Genomic DNA, 23206 nt, shown 5'->3' with positions numbered 1-23206 from the left:
CAGTATGGACCTGTGTTATCGCTTACAAAGAATGTAGTCAAAACTACTCCAAGCAAAGCAAAACCCTTATAAAAATAAGCAGATATGTTGAGCCAGGCTGCTCCAAGTACCTGTTCACCCAGGTTGCGAACCAGCAGCTGTCTCAGTATGTGGTGGAGGTAGATCTGTGAGGTCCTCTCTACTGTGCAGTAGGGAAACAGTGCCTCCAGTGGCTCTGAGGATCCCTGCATCCCGTCGTAGAGCACAGTCTCATTGGTTGCCCCCAGTACGAGGGCATCCTCGAACAGCACGGCCAAAGGGTAGATGTTGATGTGGAAGGGCAGCATTATGCGTCTGGAGAGGAAGGAGTGGGGTTTGCGATGGTCTCGGGGGAAAAGTGGCAGCCACACTTTCATGCCCGCTTCTCCACAGGACAACCAAAGAGCCTCCAGCAGATGGCGCTTTTTCTTGTTGGATCGACAGGTGGTCCAAACATTCTCCACACACTGGGCCAACACGACAGGGGGACAAAATGGGAGCTAGTGGGGGAAAAAAAAGCAAAGCTGTTATGAGCGGATGCCTAAAATTTAAAATTCAGTTTTAGTGGTGTGAGGTCTGATTTCTGTTTGCACGGACATCAGTATTATTAGAACATTTTGCATGCAAAGATATCAGTGTGAACTCACCAGCTTCTTGTTGACAGCAGCCGTGTCTTTCTCTCGCACTTGCGGTCCTGAACGGTCCCGCTGTAGCATGATCAACTGGCCAGCCAGATTTAACATAATGCTCTCTGCCATGCAGGCCTGACACACACACACACACACACACACACACACACACACACACACACACACACACACACACACACACACACACACACACACACACACACACACACACACACACACACACACACACACACACACACACACACACACACACACACACGAGGCATTATTAAAACACCTGTAGTTACAGATCGGCGGTTGCTGTATGCTACTGTGTTCCTGCACTACCTGCTGCGGGGCTTTTAATGTGATGCCAGTCTCGGTGCGCACAGACGTGAGAGTGACAGACACCACAAGGGCTGGATGAGGGATGTAACGGGACATCGACACCTCCTGCAGCAGCTCCACACTGGCTGTCGGGTTTGGACTGGAATGATAATAATAATCAGGAGCTTAATGAAAGAAGACTAATGCACAGGAAAGAAAATAATCCAAGAATGCAAAGAAAAGAGCTGAAAACCATACAACGATTCTACATTTTCTACTGTGACAGCTTCACGTTAAAAGGATTTTTCTGTTTAACCAGTTCAAGGCCGGCAGTCATGAAGTGGTCACAGGAAAGCAACATCTCAAGAATCATTCATTATAGTTTTTTGTTTCATTTGTAAGAATAATTTTCATCATATTTGACATTTTTATAAAATTTTGTTAAGACTCGCATATAATTTCCTGAATAAGAGCTGAGCAACCTTGACTCTGACCACTGTATTCCAAACAAATTCTGAAATCCAAATAAACCGACGTATCAAATCTGTGGGAATTCTCTCAAGGCGTTCCAGATATATAACCTTCATGAAAAGTGATGAATGAACAGCTGAAAGCAGGACCCAACAACATAAGGCCCTCCATCCATAACGGTCACTGGCACAAAAACTGATAAAACCTGCCCAGCGTAACACCAACAGATGACGTTCTTCTCCGGAAACGGTTAATTTGTGATGTAAAGACTGGATTCGTGTGTGTATAGAAGCCCACCTGTCGTTCTTCCTCTCTATACTATAAAGACAGATGGAGCAGTCGGCTCTGAAGAGTATGACCATGTCTCTGAAGACATTGAGCAGCAGAGTGTCAGAATGTAGCTTAGTAACTGAAGCAAAGGCATTGTCCAGGTTGGATGAGCGTTGATAGAGTCTCAACTACAGAGAGACCACAGACGGAGACATCAAAATTAAAGACAGGCATTAGATCAGACAAAAAAAACCAAAGGGATTTTTGACACGGTGGTATTATAGGTGGTGCTTCAGTCTCACCTGCTCCTGCTGGTCTATAAAATTGTAACAGGCCACCACCACAAAGTCATTCCACCAAGCCAGACCTCCTGTGACTGTCATGTTCTGCTCCTGCAGAAAAAAGCAACAACACATTTATCAGGTACTGTCCAACAAAAACACTTTTGTGCACAAATTCATTTTTTAAACAGACTGTTATTCTAATTTTATTTTCAACTGCATTTTTAGAGCTTTTGCATGGAATTGCTTTCTCCACGCACATACGCACAAACAATATATGGACAAAAGTACTGAAGCACCAATAAACACACTTATAGAAGCTGTCTGGATCTGGAAACCCACACTGTGAAGCTCCTGACACACAGTTTTTGTGCTGATGTTAATGTCAGAGGAGGTTTGCAGCTCTGCAGTTATTGAGTGAGCAGAGTGGCTTTTACACACTATGCGTCTAGGCAGCACTTAGCGACCCTGCTCTATGACTTCATGTGGTCTGTCACTTTGTGGTTGAGTTGCTGTGGTTCCTAAATGCTTCCGCCTTTCAGTAACACCACTTACTGTGGATATGCGCGTTGGAGGAAATGTCACAAACTGGCTTATTACATCAGTGGCATCCTATTACAGCCCCACACTGAAATTCAGTGAACTATTTAGGACGACCCATTCTCTCACAAATGCTTGTGAAGGCAGACTGCATGGCTAGGTGTGTATTCATATTCACAAAAAAAAAAGAAGTTACAAGTTATTCCTGGCACATTTGTCTTTGTTACAGTGGCAGTATTTTCAACGTGTGGACGAAATAAAAGTATCTTAGAGCTCAGATGAGGTTTTTCCGTCATTGACCACCTATTGATCGCTGCACCAAAGTCATCTATTAAGGTGTCAACATACCTGAGTGATATTCCCAAACAACTTCCATTTCCTTGTAAACAAGGAGTAGTGTGCAAAGCCTCGCCTCCCTGCTACAGCCATGCACTGGCCTGCTGTGTCTATGGCTGCAAACTTTACAAACATACACAGACGTCGGTAAGATACACCAAACACCAATTTCAAGTGTTGACACAGAAAACGAGCAACTCCATAAAACTAAAAACAGCTCTCACTGGTTTTGCTACCAGTGTGATGACATTTTTTTAAAGTTAAGTTGAGCTTGTTTATAGAGCTTTACATCATATAAAAATGAGCTTTGGAGGCCAGAGGCAACCAAGCCAAAACTTTCCACATAAAAAGAGGACTATACTTCACATTTATCTTCTTCTGCATGTAAAACAAGCTTACTTAATAAAAACTGAATGCATGCATTTATTTATCAAACATCACTGAGATCAACATTAAAGTCAAACACACACACACACACACACTTACCCGTATAGGCCAGTTGCTCTCTAGGTATGTGCTGTGAATCTAGAGGACAAATAAAATTCAATTTTAAAAAAATGAAATGACAATGAGCTAAATTTTAGATTTACTGACACACACAGGCCACTTCAAGCTACTCAGTTTATTTGCGTCTGTCTTTCATAATCCATAATCCAGAAATGACTGCAGTTTCTGTGCACTAACTTATTCTTGATAATGACATACAGGAAGTTTGCAGAGCAGCAGGAGGAAGCACATCCTTACCTGGACCACGTGCCAGTGCTTGTGTCCCAGTAAAGTGCTGAGTCCCTGAGAGAGAGAGGAGTCGGGGTTGGGGGGCGGGTGCAGCGGGCTGCCGTCGCGCGGGTGTAAGTGTGTGTGTGGGTGTGTGTCAGAGTTGCTATGGATCTGTGTGGGGTCACCGCAGGTCAGGTAGAGGCGGTCTTCACCGTGGAGTAACACCTGCTCCTGGTTACTCTGCAACAGCCAAGAAAGGAGCAAACCGAGCATAAATGCAGGGCATGGCGCGTGTGTGCGGTGATGCTTCCATCAGCACCGTGCATCTTCTCACCGTGCAGGGGTTGACTGTGAGGGCGCTCTTAATGAAGTGGAACTGCAGTATGCCAGCCTGCAAAGCGCTGGAGTTAGGAGGTGCAACCATCTCCACATCCTGCTCCTGCTCCTCTTGTCTTCTCCTCTCCTGTTTGTGAGGGAGCACCCATAGGTGGTAGCCTTCTGCACCCCAGCTCTAGAAAGGGGCAAAGTGCAAGATTCAGCATACAAAAAAAGTTTTCACCTCTATCACAAATAAAGACTTTTATTTGGATTTTTTCACTCTTAAAACAAATGTCTACATACCATAGAGCTGATTTTAAGGGGGTCTTTCTTGGTACCATCAGATCGATGTCTAAAGGGAGCAAACACACAAAAATCATTACAAACGAACACGCTGTATGAATGTAGCAGGGCCGCATCTGTGCCTTCACTCACATGAAGTCCTCTCCCAGAGTGCAGATGAGGTGAGCTCCGAAGACGCTCCACAGCGACAGGCCGCCGCACTCCCACGTAACCATGACAACGCTGCAGTCAGGTGACCAGCAGATTAGTTTGACAGGGCCCGTCTTGTTGTAGATGTCTGAAAAGGCAAAGAGTGCACAGAAATTACAACACTTCTGTTTTACTGTTGTATTGGACTTTTTCTTTTTCTATTTTATTTATGCACCAAGTTCTGTTGTGTTTTCATTTTTATACATAATGACGAGCAAAATCTGTGAATGGCATCACGTTGGGTGACATCAAAAGAGCAATACTGTTGATTCTGCACAAACACTTTGTGCTTTTCTAGATTCACTGGGATTTTAACAAACATGTAATGACAGTCGACTGAATGTGCAGAAAGGCCACTGCAGGTAAAACTGTGCCACATTTGGCTCTTGTAGATAAAAACATTTATATAAAATCAGAATGATATTACCTAATGGTAACCTAATGAGGGCTTAGTTTGTAGAATGTGATGCAACTGGGATAATATTACAGGAGCTGCTATTTAATTAAAGAGGAGGAGAATTGCATGACACACCTTGCCTCAAACTCTGCGGGAGTTTAAAGTAAGGTGTCTTTACGCTAAGCTCTTAACTACAAAGCAAGAGGAAGACACCAGCCATTTTCATTGTTTAAACAGCCATGGGTCTATAAGGCAGTTCAGCCACTAGGGTGAGCTATGGCTTTGGACCACAAATCCAACAAAAGTGATGAAGGAATGTACATTACAACCTGTAAAAGGATGCTAAGTGGAGCTAAGCTAAGATGAAAAAGGAGTAAAAAAAAGCAAGACACAAGAATTGAGGGTAAAATGAGGATACCTGGGTAGTGTTTTGGAGTGAGCTCCAGTTTGTGGGAGAGCTGCATCGACCCTGTTGTGGTGTCGATCATGTACACCAGCACCGAGCCGCTGCAATGACAACACACGCATTTCAACCAGCGTAACATGCTGTGTAAGATGAGAGGAACTGCATGAAACGTCACGGCCTAGCTACAATTCTGTGCTGTGAGCTTCCCCCAGCATGTTTGTGCATCTCTTTGCACGTTAACATGAGACAAACATACATGAAAACAATTAAAACAGCAACACAAGCTCAGCATCTGTACTGTATGTGAATGCCATTAAACACTGATGCTTAAAAATCGGATGTCTGCAGTTGCTCCCTGCCGATATTTTGCTTAAGCTTGTTTTCAAATATGTGAAGACTTTAGTAAAACATTTGTACTTTATACATTTCCAATGTTTTGAAAAATATAGTACAAAACAGTGTAGAAAATAGTGTCCGAAACATGGTGAAGGGGAAAAGGAAGCAGCATGGAGAGAAATTCCTGCCAACCTGGCGTTATTGCTCTGCGTGAGGAGTTCCTGACGAGTACACACTACTTAGCCTCAGCAAACACAAACTGACAGATTCTCACACTGGACACACACACACACCACACTGACAACAACCTCTCTGTACCACACACACACACATTCAACAAACACACCCAAGATCGCTTTCCAGCACTGCCCTGTAAACGATGTAGGGAGACGGCGAGAGAGGGAGACGTTTGCAGAGACATGTACCTGGCGCAGCCAAAGGCCATCAGCCTGTACTTGTTGTTGACAGCCACACAGGTGCCATCAGTCACATCCGCTGCCCAGACACCCTGCAACTGCTGGACAAACACAAGAAGCCTTCTTGAATAACAGGTAACAGTAAAATGATGCAGACTGTCAAAAAAAGAAAAGATAAATCTGAGAGTAAAGCACATCATCACTCGATTGGTCACAATTTGTATCTGACATTTATGTCTTGATGTTAAAAATCAACACCCACTGTCTATTTTCCAGCCAAAATATTAACTGTAAACTGAGATGCAAGAAAATGTTTTTCCTGATGGTCATTTCGGTCTTCACCGTGCCAAGAACACTAAAAGCCGCAAGCTCTGTAACTGAGTCATTACCGCAATATTATTAATAACATTTTGTTCTGGCTTTGTGTGTACTTGAACATGTTGCATTATTAGTGTGCATAATTGCTCTCTGGAAGTACTGCTGTGCATCTCCTGCATGGTGAAAAAGCAAGTATATCGGAGTTTCTGACAGTAAATCAGGAAGGGACCAATTCCTGCCACTATTAAAAATGTATATCTTGGAAAATAAATAAATAAATAACTAAAATGATAAAAATAAATGGTATTCAAAACTTTCCACACAAACAAATTAGGTCCATAATCAGACACTTTTTGTGGCTTTGCCTCTGTACATCACCACCACAATCAATATGTGATTAAAGTGCAGATTTTAAGCTTTAATTCAAAGAGTTTCACAGAAATTTTGCATTTGTTCAAAATTAGTGAAAAGCAGTTTTTAAACCAGGTTCTTATTCAAAACAAAGCAGACAAAGGAGAGAAGAGTGTGAGATGGTGATCCATCAGCTCACATCATTTTAAATGTGGTGGCTACAGTGTTACAGCATGTATGGGAGCCAGTGGAGCGGGCTCACTATTTATTGATGATGTAACGGTTTATAGAAGTAGCAGGAAGAACTCTGAAGTGTACATGGCTATACTCTCTGCTCAGATTCAGCCAAATGCTGCAAAACAGACAAAGCTTCACAGTGCACATGGATAATGACCCAAAGAATATTGTAAAAGTTAAGGCAAAGAAATGGGATATTCTTCAATGGCCAAGTCTGTCACCTGATCTCACTCGAGTATAGCAGCTTTTCAGTTACTGAAGATAAAACTGAACGCAGGGAGCTTCACAAACACCTGAAGGTGACTGCAGAAAAGGCCAAGCAGAGCATCTCCAGGGAGCAAACAACACTTTCTATGTCCATGTTTTCGAGACTTTAGGCAGTCATTGACTGAAAATGATTTTCATCCAAGTAATAACACAACCTCTATTTAAAATTACGCTAGTTTGTCCAATAAACTCGAATGTGTAAATGTGTATAAAAAATGGCCATAATTGCTAAATAGTCAATATAAAGGTTTCGTAAAACCCTTTGAATTGAAGCTGAAAGTGTGCACTTCAATCACATAGTGACTGTCTGATTGAAAAGCTACAGAAGCAAAACTACAAAAAAAAAAAAAGAAGAAGAAGAAGAAGAAGAAGAAATTCTGAACTTTATACCCTGAAACAAGCTGTTCTAGTCTACTAAAAGCCAACCAGAGCACTCAATTGATTTGCAGAATAAAAAGCATGGTTATCTTCACGAAACAGAGAAATCATTATGCTGTTAGTGATTTGGCTGCATGAAATAGGGCTTATAGTGTTCCTATCATCGTGGTGTCAGGTGTCCTGTAATAATAAATTGGCTATTTAATGCCATAACAACAGCAGTTTTCACACATGCACTGCAGCCTTGAGCATTTCTGAGTGGAACGCTATGTGAGAAAGCAAAGGTCTGACTCTGTCGTCTTGGACATTTAATGGCCCTTACGCTGCCAGCTCCCTACTATAAGGTCTGTGTAATGTGATTTTGCCCATGTGAAAATAGAGCAGGTAATTATTCAAGAATTCACTGCGGACGGCTGGATGGCATGTGGCCGGCCTGCAGCACCCTCGCTTAAACCAAACATAGTTTGAGCAGTGAGAACAGATCTGACACAAACCGCCTCCTGCTGTGTACTGCACATAAACAAAGGGCCAACTGCGCACAATGTCTCGACTACGATTATTACGCCGTTGTGGAAAATGACTAATTCAACTGTTTTGACCGTCTGTGTGCTTTAACGTGACCAGTGCGTGTCTGTGAGCATCCTTACGTCTGCAGTGATGGTGTTGCTCAGTGGGGTGATAAAGCCCAGGCGTCCGTCACTCAGTACGACAGCAAAGCCATCCAGGGTCACACAGTACTCCATACAGCGGATATGAACCCCCTCCAGGTCCAGAGAAGGGCCACCTAAATACACAGGGAGGGAGAACTTCTTTTATAAGATAACATTTTCCCGGCTGAAAAGCTACTGTAGGCTGATTTTGTTTTAATGTTACTCTGTTGTATTTGAGCAGAGTGCATTGATCTTTTAACCTCGAGCAGACTGCAGGTCCAATGAGAAGGGGATTGTAGTAAGGCAGATGGCCTTGCGTCCATTGCTGCCGAGCCCATCCCAATGCAGCACATGGAGATAACCGTCTGCGGTACACACCAGCAAATCCTCCTGGAGGGACTGCAGGCTAGTGGGAAGAAGTTTTTTAAAAAAGTAAATATTAATCAAAGGAACAGGGAAAAAAAAAAAGAAGTTAGTAAAAGAAAGCGGGGGGAGCTAGGTAGGCAGGGTAGAAACAACATAACAAGACAGAAAACAGTGGGCTATTCATCATCCAGCTGTGCCCCGTGTGAAGACTGAAAGTTTTACTGGGCAGCTGTGATGAGGCCATGTAGCTGCTAGTGCCAAGTCTCCCTATCTTTTAACACACAAGAGAACAAACAACAGTGTGTTTGTGTGGGTAAAGTACTTCATTGTATCCTAAAAATAAAAAAAAATAAAAAAGGGGTAAGAGGTTTAACACAGAGGAAGGCACGACGACAACAGCCGAGAGTGAGCAAGTGGAAAAATGAAGGGAAGCAAAGGCTTTAAGCACAGTGGACTGACACTGTGGAGGAGGCAACGTCTTTTACTGCAGCTTCACGCAGCAGGAGACACCCACTCATCTCCTGCACAATCAAGCTGTGCCTGTGAAATGCCAACAGAGCGCTCGAATTCAGATGACTACCCCGTAATCTCTGTCGAGCACAGACAGCGGAGGAGAAATGGCAGATGAACACGGAACAATACAAACAAAAACAAAAAGGCGGACAAAACGAAACAGTAAAAGTTCTTGTCACTCATTAAACGTCAAACACGTCAAGCTCCAGGACATGTGGGTTATAGCTGGAACAAAGACAGAAACTAAAACAACACAAAACTCAAACCACCATAGAGCAGAAAGCAATTGTATTAGACTGGCTCCATCGTTCTAGTGCCTCCCCTCACTTTGCGTGTCCAGGGAGCTACACTAACTATACATTTTGGAAAATAGTCTTGAGCAATATTTCTCTGCGATTTCTGAAGATCAAAGTTCTTCTTTTTACATTGGCTGCTTTTTCACTCATTTTCAGTCCACTCCTTACCTGATCAGTTTTACAGGAATGTTTCTTTATTTGTTGTTGTTCATTAAGCCGCTCAACACTGACCTATCTATCATTTAAGCATAAATGGCCTCTAACTGAAAGGATAAACCAGTGTTGTTTCTCCACAAACAACTGAGCAAAGAACTCATTTTCGATTTTAACACGTTGACACGCATAAAATCTCATTTTTCCACCAACAAGAGAATTTGCAAGCGCCATTAACCGCAAAGTTGGCATATCTTGAAGTGGTTTGCAGAACGTGCCCTTTGGTTGGTCCATCTACTGTTCACTGAAGCCTCATTGGAAATGGGTGGTTACCAGGAAAACATTCTTAAGGAAGAGAAACAGGAAGAAAGGCTGAAGTATGCCAAGTTACACAAGAACTGGACATGAACTGAAAATGAATGGCACCAGGTCTTTTTTGGGTGATTAATCCTAATTTGAAATTTTTTGGTTCAGATCATCACCAATATTTACAGATGAGGTCAGGAGAGAGTGCATCTACAGTCATGGTTTGGGGCTGCATTTCAGTCAGTGCTGTTGGAGATTTAGTCTAAATTGATAGAAGAATAAAAATACCATCAGATATTGATCCACCATGCAATTGCCATCTGGAATGCTTCTGATTAGCAACTGTTCATATGTAAAAACATACTTAAATGGAAAAAACAAACAAAAAAAAAAACACACTGTGGATCATTCTAAGTCATAGGTCGGCCTCCCCAGAGCCCAGACCTTAAGATTACTGAAGTAGTGTCAGGTCATCTTGACAGAGAACAGAACAAAAAGGCAGCCAACATCCAACGAAGAGATTTGAATGTCCTTCAAGAAGCCTGGAGAACTATTCCTGAAGACAACTTAAAGAAATTACAAGAAAGCTTGACTAAGAGAGTTCAGACTACGTTGAAGAATAAAGGAGGTCACACCAAATACTGACATACAGTCTGAGGAGAACTCTACAAACCACATTTTTGTACTTGTTTTAAACAATCACAGCACCCATTTCCCCCAAGAGTTTTGCCCAGTACTCTAAACGTGCTGGCCATTTCATTAATATATACTAAAAGCTTTTACAGTAACATTGATGAAATCATGTGCTTTGGTCACTGAACTTTCACTGTATAGTGTAAATTCAGTCACACTTTTTAATCAATTAATTTGTTGTTTTCTTAATTTATTCATTGCATCACAAAGTCCTGATGATTTATTGATTAGACTTTAACATTTTAAACGTGAAAGATTTACATTTGTTTTTCTACAAATATAGTGAGGTCATTAGGTAATTGTCCCTGTTATTCGAGGCTAACACAGAGTACAATGACTGGAAATGGATCCGTCTTCACACTGATATAAACATGTAAAAAATAAAAAAAATTTACAAGCCCTATTTGCCTAATTTTTACAAATGAGTTTGAGCCATTTAAATGAACTTCAGGTTGTCTGACATAATTAAAGACCTAATTAATGGAATAAAAACAGTTCACACTCGTTAAAATGCAACAGGCAAAACAGAAACGTTACATCTGGAGAGAAAGCACAGTCAACAAACCTATAATGGAAAAAACAAACCAAAAAAGCTAATGATGGATTCTCATCAGACAATTTGCATCTTTAAAACACCCTGTGATGATCTGAATACAAACTATCCAGAAAACAAGAGTCTGATTTGAATTAATTATGTCTTCTTTGCTTTAATCAGTTAGCTCATCTGTCACTCACTCCTCCCTCTCATTCATTTTTGCCAATTCATGCATTTCCTCTCTGTGGGCCTCTGCCGTTAAAAATCCACATCAGAGGACTTTAGCTTCTCTTTGCACCTGAGCTGTCTCTCACTGCCAACACTGTCTTTCCATCAGAGGAAGAGATGTTTTCGAGCCATTACCGTGAGCCAAATGGCTGACAAAGAGCTACATTTGTTAAAAAAAATGTTTTAATCTTTAAATAGCTGCTGATAATCAGAATCAGAATCAGAATCAGAATACTTTATTGATCCCTGGGGGAAATTATTTTTTGTTACAGTGCTCCATTTTAAACCAAAACTACCTGAGAAGCATTTGTGCACAGCTTAAATCTTTAAAATGTTTCAAATCCAACACTATAGTTAGCGCTCACACAGAACAACAGTGATTCTGATTCTGTTGTGCAGGTTTTATGGAAGCTATCCTGCCTGTGTTTAATTTACGACATTTTAAATCACTGTTTTGAAAGTAACAAGAACATTTATACCCAGGTAAATATTTGTAGGTTCAAGAAAGAGTTATTTACATGGAAACATAAACAGATAATGATGAAGCTAAGCTCAAGGGGTGGCCATAAACATTGTTGAGAGTTTACAGTGAGTGCTTGAATGGAGACAGAGTGTGAGTAAACCTTGAGTGTGTGTGTTTGTGCAGGAGAATTTGCCTGTGTAAATGTGAGCTTGATGACACATCAAAGACCGAGAGGGAGTGAGCTGATGCCTGTGTGAGGCTGAGGCAGACAGGTAGACACAACAGAAAGAAAGTATGTATGAGAGAGCACCTACCTGGTGATGGGGGCCTCCAGATCCACAGGCTTCTTCATCTCCAGAGAGAGAGCGGGTGCACATTGCTCCTCCTTAAAACCAGGGGTCACCTTCACACGAGGGCTTCCTCTGTGCAACCACATCATTCCAAACACACATTTTACTCCCAGTTACGTGAAAGTAAACCCAGTGAAATGCTAAAATTGCAAAGTCACAGAGCTGACAATGAACACTGAATATGTCCTAACTTGCTCAAACGCTGCTGGTGTGCTCTAAAGGAATGTGAAGTACACGCTTTGAGCCGCATTTCAATCAAACAAATGCTTTATATGGTGAACAAACATGGGAGAATTAGCAAGAGAAGAGAGCAAACATCCCTAAGCAGACGGAAAAGTATTCACTTTGCTAAACTTCATGGATATTTTATTGTGTTTTAGATTTTGAATGTTTAAATTATCTTACGGTCCTATTAATCAACACTTCATGGCAAAAAGAGAAAGAAAAAGGAAAACGTGTTTTTTTCAGTTATAAAAAGCTAAATGCTGCAAAAAAGAAATAAATGAAAAATCTGAATGTGCTCTGAATATTTCTAATCCTCCGAGGATCAGCTATGGAGGTAATGGAGAAACTGCAGCTATAATTTCACCGCCTGCTCTAATGACGCAAATGCAATCATGAGCAAACAGAGTGTTTACTAGTAAACTGCACCTGTATACCTGCTACTGCTTTCCTCCCCCACACATGTTGATAGTCATAATGATACCACACCCATAACATTACATAACCACCTTTCACTGTCAAAGTCTGCATCACAGACACAGTAAAAGATTAAACTGGCAACTGCAGTTGCCAGAGTGAATAAGTTAAGAGTTTTACTTCAAGGCAGCGTTTCCTGTTCTCTCTCTTATGGTTGACTGTATATGTAGACACAGGTGATGGAGACACAGCAGTTTAGCGAGGCAAACATCACTGACAGAAGAGGTAACCAGTGCAATCTGGGCCCTGTTCAACTAATCACTGCATATGTATATAAAGGATGAAAGTACCGACTGTAAAATCAAGAGAAAGGTTAGTGTCCTCCTGGTAAACACCAGCTTACACAGTGTATTTCTCAACCAGTTGCAGAGTGGTTGCAGGAGGGTACTTGCTGGTCACACAGAGGTACAGTGGGGCAAAAAAGTATTTAGTCAGCCACCAATTGTGCACGTTCCCCCACTTAAAATGATGACAGAGGTCAGTAATTTGCACCACAGGTACACTTCAACTGTGAGAGACAGAATGTGAAAAAAAAATCCATGAATCCACATGGTAGGATTTGTAAAGAATTTATTCGTAAATCAGGGTGGAAAATAAGTATTTGGTCACCTCAAACAAGGAAAATCTCTGGCTCTCACAGACCTGTAACGTCTTCTGTAAGAAGCTTTTCTGTCCCCCACTCGTTACCTGTATGAATGGCACCTGTTTGAACTCATCATCTGTATAAAAGACACCTGTCCACAGCCTCAAACAGTCAGACTCCAAACTCCGCCATGGCCAAGACCAAAGAGCTTTCGAAGGACACCAGGAAAAGTATTGCAGACCTGCACCAGACTGGGAAGAGTGAATCTACAATAGGCAAGCAGCTTGGTGTGAAAAAATCAACTGTGGGAGCAATCATCAGAAAACGGAAGACATACAAGACCACTGATAATCTCCCTCGATCTGGGGCTCCACGCAAGATCTCATCCCGTGGGGTCAAAATGATCATGAGAACGGTGAGCAAAGATCCCAGAACCACACGGGGGGACCTGGTGAATGACCTGCAGAGAGCTGGGACCAAAGTAACAAAGGTCACCATCAGTAACACACTACAACGGCAGGGAATCAAATCCCGCAGTGCCAGACGTGTTCCGCTGCTGAAGCCAGTGCGTGTCCAGGCCCGTCTGAAGTTTGCCAGAGAGCACATGGATGATACAGCAGAGGATTGGGAGAATGTCATGTGGTCAGATGAAACCAAAGTAGAACTTTTTGGTATAAACTCAACTCGTCGTGTTTGGAGTAAGAAGAATACTGAGTTGCATCCCAAGAACACCATACCTACTGTGAAGCATGGGGGTGGAAACATCATGCTATGGGGCTGTTTTTCTGCCAAGGGGACAGGACGACTGATCCGTGTTAAGGACAGAATGAATGGGGCCATGTATCGTGAGATTTTGAGCCAAAACCTCCTTCCATCAGTGAGAACTTTGAAGATGAAACAAGGCTGGGTCTTCCAACATGACAATGATCCAAAACACACCGCCCGGGCAACAAAGGAGTGGCTCCGTAAGAAGCATTTGAAAGTCCTGGAGTGGCCTAGCCAGTCTCCAGACCTCAACCCCATAGAAAATCTGTGGCGGGAGTTGAAAGTCCGTGTTGCTCGGCGACAGCCCCAAAACATCACTGCTCTCGAGAAGATCTGCATGGAGGAATGGGCCAAAATACCAGCTACTGTGTGTGCAAACCTGGTAAAGACCTATAGTAAACGTTTGACCTCTGTTATTGCCAACAAAGGTTATGTTACAAAGTATTGAGTTGTATTTTTGTTATTGACCAAATACTTATTTTCCACCCTGATTTACGAATAAATTCTTTACAAATCCTACCATGTGGATTCATGGATTTTTTTTTCACATTCTGTCTCTCACAGTTGAAGTGTACCTCTGGTGCAAATTACTGACCTCTGTCATCATTTTAGGTGGGGGAACTTGCACAATCGGTGGCTGACTAAATACTTTTTTGCCCCACTGTATATGATGATGTACTGATAATGTCCTTGTGACTGATTTGGTAGCGCCTAGTTTGCATGGAAGACACTGACATGCCTTAAAAAAACAAACAAAAAAACCCACTCCAACGACTTGCTAAACAAAAGTGAAACTGTGAAGAAACCTGAAACACAAACTGTTTGCCTTTAAACTCACAGCTGTGGCCTTTATAACATGATGCTTGAAGCAGCAAGGTACAGCTTTTTCATTGAAGCAGAGGCTCTCCGATTGTAGTTTTTACCTGGTACAAGGTACTACCACCTAATTGAAACCCCACAAAAATGAGTCGCAAAAGCAATTACAAGGAGATTTTTTGTGATCTTTGTTACAGATTTCACTCAGCAGCAGGCAGCAACCACTTGCCAAAGCGAATCAGGGAATACAGATTTGGTTAGTGACCAGTCTCTAAGGCCTGTGTGGCTCATACTTCTGTTACTGCAAACCTGTTATGAAGAGTGAGGGGTGGATCTGCCTAAAACACCTAGCACAGTTGTGCAGATGGTCATTTGTGTTTCTCATGAGTGTCTTTTGATCTCAATTTTTTCCCCGCCTTCTATTTGTTGTGAGCGTTGCTGTTGTTCCCTTTTCTTTTCTGTGTCAACAGACTGTAGACAAGCCCACAAAATTCCCACCGTTCCTCTTTCTGTGTACCCAAAGACACAAATGGAGTGATGCTGCTTAAACCGCAGCAAAATGTCAATCACAAGGTAGGCTCGTCTTCAAGCACGCACTGTTTATAACCCTCTTTGATACTAATGGGGATCTTAAACACATTTATCAAACAATGGTTCGATAGCTCTTTAAAAGTAGTCTGAATGTGTGGCGCACTCACTTTGGATAGACAGGCTCATAGAGGTACTTGTCATCCCCTCCACCAAGCACATCAAACAAAAGGATGTAGCCTTTGGCAGTCTGAAAACAGAGAGGGGGGGAAAAGTCATTAAAACATCATAAACGTAACTGTTGACAGGAAAAATGAGGAAAAGGTGCGAGACAATAAGATGAGTGCCTTTTCAGACAACAACAGAAACTATAACAGATTAAGTCTGAAGCCCTTGTCAGTGACGGGTTTCTAATTTAGCACAGATAAAGTCTGACTAAGTAGCCTTTTTGCACATTTCTGTGAGTATATATGGACTTTACACAGTTTCTGCTCGTAATGTCTCACCATAATTTGGCTACAGTAAGAATCGAGCACTGTTGTTGTTGTTGTTACAGTGAAACTGTTTCCATAGCTGGGCGCTCCTTTTCATGTGCCATCAGATCATGTCAATTAATAAAGAACACTTTATGAAGACTAGATAATGGAAAGAACAGAGAAAGAAAAGCCCACATCACAGCAGGAGGGTGGAGGAGGAAGCAAGGAAGGGAGGAAGCTTAAAATCACAGAACGGAAAACACTGAAGCTGCAGGTCTGGAACAACAGGTCTGCAATGACAATCACTGCAGAAGTGGATAATTGTGATAAGTTTAAAGGCCTTTTATAATTAACGTTATTATGTTTTTATAATCATAGTGGTTATCTTAAGAAAAATGACGCAGCTAGACCATCTGATGTGGTGTTCGGCTACAAGTATTACCTACACAAACATGCTAGAAAAAAAAAATTTTGATCAGGTTTTTCGGGTATTTAATTAATGCCCAAGTTGTTTTCCATATCTATATTTGTAACACCATCACAGACACAATAGAACAATAAACATCCAACTGCACACATCTGTGCCGCGACCCTTCATGGCACAAGCTTGAACCGTCTCAACTGTTGAGACAGTTCAAAGTTATATAGGCTAAGAAAAAACTGACAATCACAATTTTGTTAGCATTTCAAAACAGCCCATTTACACCGAAAGCTCTGTACAGCATTTTCTTGTACTTTTTCCACAACACACACGCAAAGAGCTCTGTAGGAAACGGCTGAAACTGAGAGCTTGTGGAATGAAACATGACACGAAACCTGATCTTGACTCCAGTGTCTGCGTTAACGATCCAAGGTTTGCATATAAAGACTGCTGCGGTGCTCGAATATGACCAAACTAAACTCAAATTCTTCTGCTTATGGTCTCCTGAGCTGAGCTCCAGTGTAGGGCAGTATTTTGCTCTGACTATGGCAGTAACCCTTTACGGTTTTACTAGTGTGGTGACAGTGCTGTTACTACAGCTTTAAGAAAAGCCAAGAGGAAGAAGAAAAGGTAATTTCCAGAAACCGACAAAGAGAGCCAGACTGAGGCCTGTTAAAGCCATCAGCAGCCTTGGATCTTGAAAATCTTAGTGATGGGTAAAAATAAGAAAAACTGCAAACCAACAGCACTGCAAAATGCATTAACTCTAAAAAAAGATCAGAATACAGTAACAAAAAAGGTCTGCTTCATACGCTCACTTCTCAAGACTCGCTCACAGAGACCTGAATGTGAAAACTAGAGATTTAAAGTATCATTTACAGGGTTCATTAATTAATGGATAACGTTAAAACCAGAATGTTTCATAGCTTATAACCCATAAAACAACAAATCTGACTTTGACATCAAGCACAGTTTGTGTGCAGACCTGATTAGGTAATCACGGTATGCAAGTTTGATTAATTCTAGAGGATTACCAGCTATTCCTGTGAACTTACTGTGGCATAAGCTCGCCAGTCCTGTGCCTGGATGAGTTAAAAACAGATCCCCTGGCGATGGGATCACAGCAGCCTCATCACAGGTATTTTCTTGACCTTCCTACTTCTGCAGTACTATATTCACTACTTCTTGAGCTGATAATCTGCAAGTCTTCCAACAAGTCCTTCATTTTGATCTCAACTACACAGCTGTAAAGATTCATCTTGCACAGTGGGGATGCTACCACACGGAGAATCCAGACACACAAAACACCTGCCAACGTACTCAAAACCACCACTGTGGTAGTTACCCGTAAAACAGATGTTTCTCACGGCACCACATTTAGCCTTGAAGACTGATTAAGGAATGAAGTGATGCTGCATTAAACATAACCTTCATAGATTACATTTTCATGTCTAAACAGTATGAGATAATCATCACTAATAAAAGTAAAAAGGCTGCACATGTGCACATGAAATCACCACACAAAGATGTTTACTTGAATCACAAAATACTCTACAAAAAATGTAATGAATTGCTGAATCACCTGCACTTCATTTCCCCTCTATCATCATGATCTTCCCTTTAAGAGTGTATCAAGAGTCTAATTTACTGTGTAAGTGAATTAAAGAGGGATGAGTGGGCTTGGAGAATTCTCTGTTAGTCTGCTGAGGAAAATCATTGTGCATTCAGGCTACAGAGACAAAACAGCCTCTTCATCATTTTCATTTTAGCACTATATATAGTTTAGATGAACAGTAGTCTCATCACAATGACCTAGTTAGTTATAATAGCCTCACATGCTTGTGTGATCCACATACAAATACAAGCATTTACAGAGTTCACCCTCCAGCAAAGGATGCACAATTCTTCACATCTACTATTGTAACAGCAGAAAATGTTTGGACTTTGTTAAACCGCTTGAGTTTTCAGACTTGTGGCAAAGCCTTCTGTTAAAGACTATAATTTTATCATCGAGAGCCATAAATTTAAATATAGTTATGTGGCTCAGTTACAAAAACCTTCTGCAGCATTGGGGAAGGCGCAAATCAAGCAGGAATAGAAACGGACAGTGTGGAGGGCAATGAGAAATATGGCACACAGCCAGTTATAACATGGAGTAAACAAACAAGGCTTTCTCCCCCCGAGGAAATTTATAAAAATGGAAATGCGAGGGACACTAGCATGTGAACTGCAGGGAATCTCGCTGAAATATCAAAGATGGGAGGGAAGCTGCAGAAGCAGAAAAACTTGGCAACTCATGATGAACTTCAGTAGTGTCCCCCACTCTTATCATCTCCTCCCTTTAACCTGTAGTTTTGATCACACTAACACATAAAAGCGCTCAGACATCCATTCATCCATTCATGGGCCTTTGATTAGCTTTATTTCAACCTGTCCTATCTGATAAGTGAGCGCTCGTGATGAAAGCAATTGCAGACGAAGGCCTCAATTGGGATGCATCCCGTGTTTCTAGGACTCTTGGTGGGTTCACACATGCACATATAACAGTACAGGAAGAGGCAGGATGCCAGTCATTCTCAGCTGAAACCCAATAAACAAGCAGGCACTGCAATTCAAAGGCAGTCAGTGACCCAGGGCAGGGGAAGTTGCTAGTCACTTTTGTTTTTTCCATCTATGCCGTCTCACTAATAGCAGTCACAAACTCAAGCTGCAGCATTTATGGACAACAGTGAGGCCCTGAAATGTTTTTAAACAGGCCTGTAAAACAGGATGCATCTAAAGAAACCTCAGAGTAACATGTTTGGTATCCTATTGTGCTCATGTTGTGATCAGTAGAGTCTTATGAAAAAGTGAATCACGTGAGAGAAATCTATCATTTATTATCAAATGACTTCAGTGCACTGGTGTGTTGCTTTCACTTTTGTCACTTAAATCGTCCTCTTCTTCAGCTTGATAGCACAAGCTGTGACTTAGCATTGTATTTAAAAAAGACAAGAAAAAGAGGAAGATCAGAAAGGACAGACTAAAGGACAAAAAAGTCAAATAAAGAGAGGAAGAAGCCCACTCAAACACTGAAATGAAAAGTGGGTAATAGCTGACTGCTAAGTGCTCCAGTTCAGTGTTGCAAGCGGAACGAAAGACTTTGAAAGTTGTTGCTGCAAAAGTAACAAGTCAGCAGAAAGAGTGTACACAGAAAGCACGATGAGCTGCTCTTCTGCATGTCTGAACAGGCTCCACAAGTACACAGGAACATAAACTCGAGGGAACACCGCAGTGTTAAGTGCATTATAACAAAAAAAGAGAAGAAAAAAAAATGGATGCAAACTATTACGATCTGCAAATATTAGATACCTTTCAGTTTGGATTACAAACAAGTATAAATAATGCAATAGCAGAGCACAGATGTGTAAAGTTGATCTACAGCTCTTGCGTGTTAAGTCTTACCGAGTGTGGTTTCAAGGTACACACAGATGTTAACAGTCCTAAATGAACCATGGCAAGTCTAGCTATCTGAACGGCAATCAGTGTGCTGCTCTTGATGAACAACTACAAGACTGGTGACGATAACAGACCTAAATCGCCATTATTTTCGTGGCAGATAAGGAAATATGTGCGGTAGGTAAATCTTGTGTATCTCTGAGTTTAACACTCAGAAGAGTAGAAGTGCCAGGTGAACGGAGGCAAAATGGGCGCTGTTTAAATGTGGAAATTCATATTGATTTAATCATTAGCATCGTAAACAGTAAGCACATTTCTTTTTTAATAAACCATTGGAAATAAATCAAAATGCAACATTTCTTTGTGATCAAGGAGTGGCCACAACAAAAAGCAAAATCTGATACAACCTGCAGTCTCAGAACAAAACATGAAGCGGCTGGAAAAACCAAAAACCAAAAAAAAAAAAACCTGTCCATTTCTTTCTGTCACGTTTTGTTTTGAGAGTTTTTTGTGTCAGTGAACACTGACAGCTTGAAAGGAATGCATTTCAATAGGAAGTAGATTTCATGTCAGGAGCAGGTATTTTGTCCAGAGAAAGCGGGTAGGTGTCACCATGGCAACCCAGAAAATAAAGCTTTAAAAGAAGTGGAACCTGATCTTTTTTTTCTAAGCTAAATACTGGCGTGTTTTAGAGTGATACGAACGAACGTCTGTGACGTGCATCACTCAAACCTGGGTCTTCGTGAGTGGTGGCAAAATGATTTGCTCCACCTCCACCCTCCAAATGCCTTTTAAAAGTGGAAAGCATTTCATGTCTATGGACATGAATTTGTACATATAAAAAGAGACAGATGAAAAGTCATGTTCAAGGACACAAATATAAGACTGGAAATTTGTTATGCGGAACATGAATCACTAGATTAAATGTTGTGGCAATTTCATAAACTGTCGTGAGACTGGGTTGTTACAGCAAAGAGAGCTCTCTGGTACTGGTATGATACTAAATTTTATAATCTGGTTTTTACTTAAAGAAATATGAAGATTTATTGTCTCAGAAAATTAAGATATGTTTAACAGTAGTGAGTTACTAAGGTCATACACAGGGTGCATTTCTCTAAGTCTAGACTTTCTGAATTGTATCCAGAAGTGGAAAATAAATGCGATAAATGCCATCGTTCTCCTTGTCACCTTAGCCACATGTTTTTTCTGTGTCCTGAGCTACAAGGTTTCTGGACAGGGTATTTTGCTATTATGTCAACTGTTCTTGGGGTAGCTCTTCATCCTTGTCCTCTGATTGCTGTATTTGGGATTCCTGTTCGCTCACTTACACTTGATTCCACACAAAAGGATATTATAGCTTTCACATCCCTATTAGCGAGACGTCTAATATTGTTGCATTGGAAGTCTGTTCAGTATCCTACTATTTCCCGGTGGCTTAAAGATGTCATGTTTTTTTTTTTTAAAACTTGAAAAATTAAATATACGTTGAGAGGTTGCACAGCCAAATTTTTTCACAAGTGGCAACCCTTTATCTCTTATTTTGCTAGTCTAGAGGAATTGCCTGTTTAAATGCACTTCTGTTACTGTTATATTCCTCTCACATGTTTGATGGCTGTGTTTTAGAATGCGTTGTTTTATATAAGTTTATTTACTTAGGAAAATGAAGAAGGGTTGATTGTATTTCGGTAACCGCAAGTACTGTTGTTTTCTTTTTTCAATAAAAATATTTTCAAAAAAACAGTAGTGAGTTACATCAACTTATTATGGATGTCTAAAGAAGCTAAAATCACATAATCTTAATTCACACTGCTAAAAAAATTAAAGAAACTTTGAAAACACATCAGACCTCAGGAGGAAAAAACCTGTGCTGGGATATTTACACTGATATGGACTGGTAAAGATGTCAGAAATAAGAGGATGCGCCATCGTTTGATGGTAATAAAAATGATCATCTTATAGAGGGCTGAGTTTAAAGCAACTCTAAAAATCAAAGTGACATAAATTAGGAAAAAAAAAATAATAATAATAATAAAAAATTAAAAAAAAACGCAAACTCTGATTGCAAAAACTCAAAATGGAATTCAGTAGTTCCCCTTCAGTCGATTCACTCGGTACAACACGTAAGAATGGGATATCATGCCCTCGCGTGTCCTGGCTGAAGAAACCTTTATTCACGCCTTTAAGGCAGATGACGTGTGATGACACGCGCACGGCCCCGCCTGCACATATAGCATCACAGTCATCCCTCAGTTCTTACGCTCTTCACCTCGCTGAATCCGCGCTTTCCAGCCACGCACGTTTGTCGGAGCACAGAGTGGCCGCGTTTCATCGCTGCCTCGCTCAGTTTAATCACCCACCCACCCAAACCTGGGGCCGGACCTTCTCTCCAGGGGGGGTCCTCTGGTGAGAGAACGGAGGTTACACCCTTTAATAGTGGCTCAGATTTGGGACCTAGATACCCTGGAAGCAAATAGATATTTTTGCTTCCAGGGTAAATACTCACTGCCCCCTGTTCTTCTCCATAATTGACCATGATGCACCCTTGGGCTTGGATGCGCTAGCGCACCAATGGCCAGACGTGCTCCTGTATGCATTTCCCCCAGTAGAAATTATATCTCCAGTTCTAGAGAGAGCGCGTCGGCATTCCCTCTCTCTGATTCTAGTGGCCCCTTGGTGGCCCACAAGGTCGTGGTATGCAGAGATAATCAGCCTGCTAGCAGCGAGTCCTTGGCAGCTTCCTCTCCACAGGGATCTCCCCTCTCAGGCTTGTGCAGAAGTGTTTCATCCGCGCCCAGACCTGTGGCGCCTTCATGCTTACCTGCTGAGAGGTTAAACTTGATTGCTAAGGGTTTGCCACCTAGTGTGATAGCGACAATTCAGAGCGCTAGGGCCTCATCTACTAGAGGCTTGTACGCTTACAAATGGCGAGCCTTCGAGCAATGGTGCCAGGACCGCCACACTCCCATTTCAGTGCTCTATTGTGGATGTTTTGACATTCCTGCAGGAGCTGCTGGATAAGGGCCTTTCATTTTCGACAATTAAGGTTTATTTAGCAGCTATATCTGCTTGTCATATTGGCTTTGACGGGGTGACACTAGGTGCACATCCCCTCGCCATACGTTTTCTGAAAGGAGTTCACCGGCTGAGGCCCGTGCTTAAGTCCAGTGTCCCTGCTTGGGACTTGTCTTTGGTGCTGGAGGCCCTTTGTAGCCCCCGTTTGAACCCATTGAGTCTGTGGATATGAAATTTCTTTCATATAAGACTGCATTACTTCTCGCTTTGGCAAAGCGAGTGGGTGACCTTCATGCGCTGTCTGTGCATCCCTCCTGCACACAGTTCTCTCCTGATGGCCACGAGGTCGTATTGCGTCCAAATGCTGCCTATTTTCCCAAGATCATGCCTGCATTTTATAGCTCAATGGA

The 23206-nt window shown here is 41.7% G+C and overlaps 1 protein-coding gene across 2 annotated transcripts in view; it reads right to left on the bottom strand.

The window, feature by feature from the left end:
* The window catches only part of ric1 (RIC1 homolog, RAB6A GEF complex partner 1), a 43074-nt gene that overhangs the window by 4995 nt on the left and 14873 nt on the right, over positions 1 to 23206 (bottom strand). Inside the window, exons 3-19 of one of the 2 annotated variants that reach the window (XM_026173795.2) lie at positions 15620 to 15699; positions 12023 to 12130; positions 8416 to 8561; positions 8153 to 8289; positions 5964 to 6055; positions 5215 to 5303; positions 4343 to 4487; positions 4211 to 4259; positions 3924 to 4100; positions 3617 to 3829; positions 3359 to 3397; positions 2885 to 2995; positions 2018 to 2107; positions 1743 to 1903; positions 996 to 1134; positions 666 to 782; positions 111 to 518 (exon numbers count right to left, since the gene is read on the bottom strand). In XM_026173795.2, the coding sequence (XP_026029580.1) occupies positions 111 to 518; positions 666 to 782; positions 996 to 1134; positions 1743 to 1903; positions 2018 to 2107; positions 2885 to 2995; positions 3359 to 3397; positions 3617 to 3829; positions 3924 to 4100; positions 4211 to 4259; positions 4343 to 4487; positions 5215 to 5303; positions 5964 to 6055; positions 8153 to 8289; positions 8416 to 8561; positions 12023 to 12130; positions 15620 to 15699 (2301 nt within the window). The remainder of the gene's footprint in view (positions 1 to 110; positions 519 to 665; positions 783 to 995; positions 1135 to 1742; positions 1904 to 2017; positions 2108 to 2884; positions 2996 to 3358; positions 3398 to 3616; positions 3830 to 3923; positions 4101 to 4210; positions 4260 to 4342; positions 4488 to 5214; positions 5304 to 5963; positions 6056 to 8152; positions 8290 to 8415; positions 8562 to 12022; positions 12131 to 15619; positions 15700 to 23206) is intronic. The other variant, XM_026173796.2, reaches the window with a different exon arrangement.

This window comes from Astatotilapia calliptera, chromosome 7 (assembly GCF_964374335.1).
Source record: "Astatotilapia calliptera chromosome 7, fAstCal68.1, whole genome shotgun sequence".
NCBI lineage: Eukaryota > Metazoa > Chordata > Actinopteri > Cichliformes > Cichlidae > Astatotilapia > Astatotilapia calliptera.
This window is presented reverse-complemented; position numbering and strand designations above follow the sequence as displayed.